This window comes from Mandrillus leucophaeus, unplaced genomic scaffold (genome assembly GCF_000951045.1).
Source record: "Mandrillus leucophaeus isolate KB7577 unplaced genomic scaffold, Mleu.le_1.0 Scaffold34, whole genome shotgun sequence".
Classification (NCBI taxonomy): Eukaryota; Metazoa; Chordata; class Mammalia; order Primates; family Cercopithecidae; genus Mandrillus; species Mandrillus leucophaeus.
The window spans coordinates 576,521-577,487 of record NW_012103587.1 but is presented as its reverse complement, the minus strand read 5'-3'; the positions used below and the strand labels follow the sequence as shown (position 1 = coordinate 577,487).

Here is a 967-nt window from a genome sequence, read left to right as displayed (position 1 = left end):
TGTGTGTGTGTGTGTGTGTGTGTGTGTGTGTGTGAGAGAGAGAGAGAGAGAGAGAGAGAGAGAGAGGTCTCACTCTGTTTCCCAGGATGGAGAGCAGTGGCACGAACTCGGCTCACTGCAACCTCTGCCATCTGGGCTCAAGCAATTCTCATGACTCAGCCTCCTGAGTAGCTGGGATTACAGGCGCCCGCCACCACACCCGGCTAATTTTTGTATTTTTAGTAAATATGGGGTTTCACCATTTTGCCCAGGCTGGTCTCAAACTCCTGGGCTCAAGTGATCCATCCACCTCGGCCTCCCAAAGTGCTGGGATTAGAGGTGTGAGCCACTGCACCCAGCCTCCAGGGAGTATATCCTAAGGAAAAAGAGTTCTAAGCAAATTCTAGGCAGCATTATTTATGATGCTGGAACACTGAATACTGAAAGCAAACACAAGCACTTCACACATGAAAATGGCAAATACACCTCTGAGAAGAAGCGTATATCTGTATCGGGGCTGGCCAACTACAGGCCAAAGGACAAACTCAGCCCACCCCATTTTTGTAAATAAAATATAGCCATAGTGATTCATTTACATTTTGTCTATGACTGCTTTCATGATAACATGGCAGAATTGCGTAGCTGCGAAAAAGCTGTAAATATTTACCATCTGGACCTGAGATATATCATCAGAAAAGAGTCATTCTCTTGGCCCCTTTTCCCCTAAAACTGCATTATGATTAAAGTTATGATTTCTTCTTATATATAGGAATATTTATTTATTTATTTATTATTGAGTACAGATTTATAAGGTTGAAACTATTTTCAAGGTTACCCAGTGTCATTCCTCATAAATCTGCTCAAGTCAGGTCCAAAGAAAAAGATGTTCCCTGAAGACAGACTTCCTTTCTTCTTCAAAGATTAAAATTAATATCCGGCCGGGCGCGGTGGCTCAAGCCTGTAATCCCAGCACTTTGGGAGGCCGAGA

The 967-nt window shown here is 43.5% G+C and overlaps 1 protein-coding gene across 1 annotated transcript in view; it reads right to left on the bottom strand.

The window, feature by feature from the left end:
* DNAH10 (dynein, axonemal, heavy chain 10) overlaps nucleotides 1–967 on the bottom strand; it is a 222,062-nt gene that overhangs the window by 47,946 nt on the left and 173,149 nt on the right. The window contains exon 53 of the mRNA XM_011988890.1: nucleotides 509–523. Within this exon, the coding sequence (XP_011844280.1) occupies nucleotides 509–523 (15 nt within the window). The remainder of the gene's footprint in view (nucleotides 1–508; nucleotides 524–967) is intronic.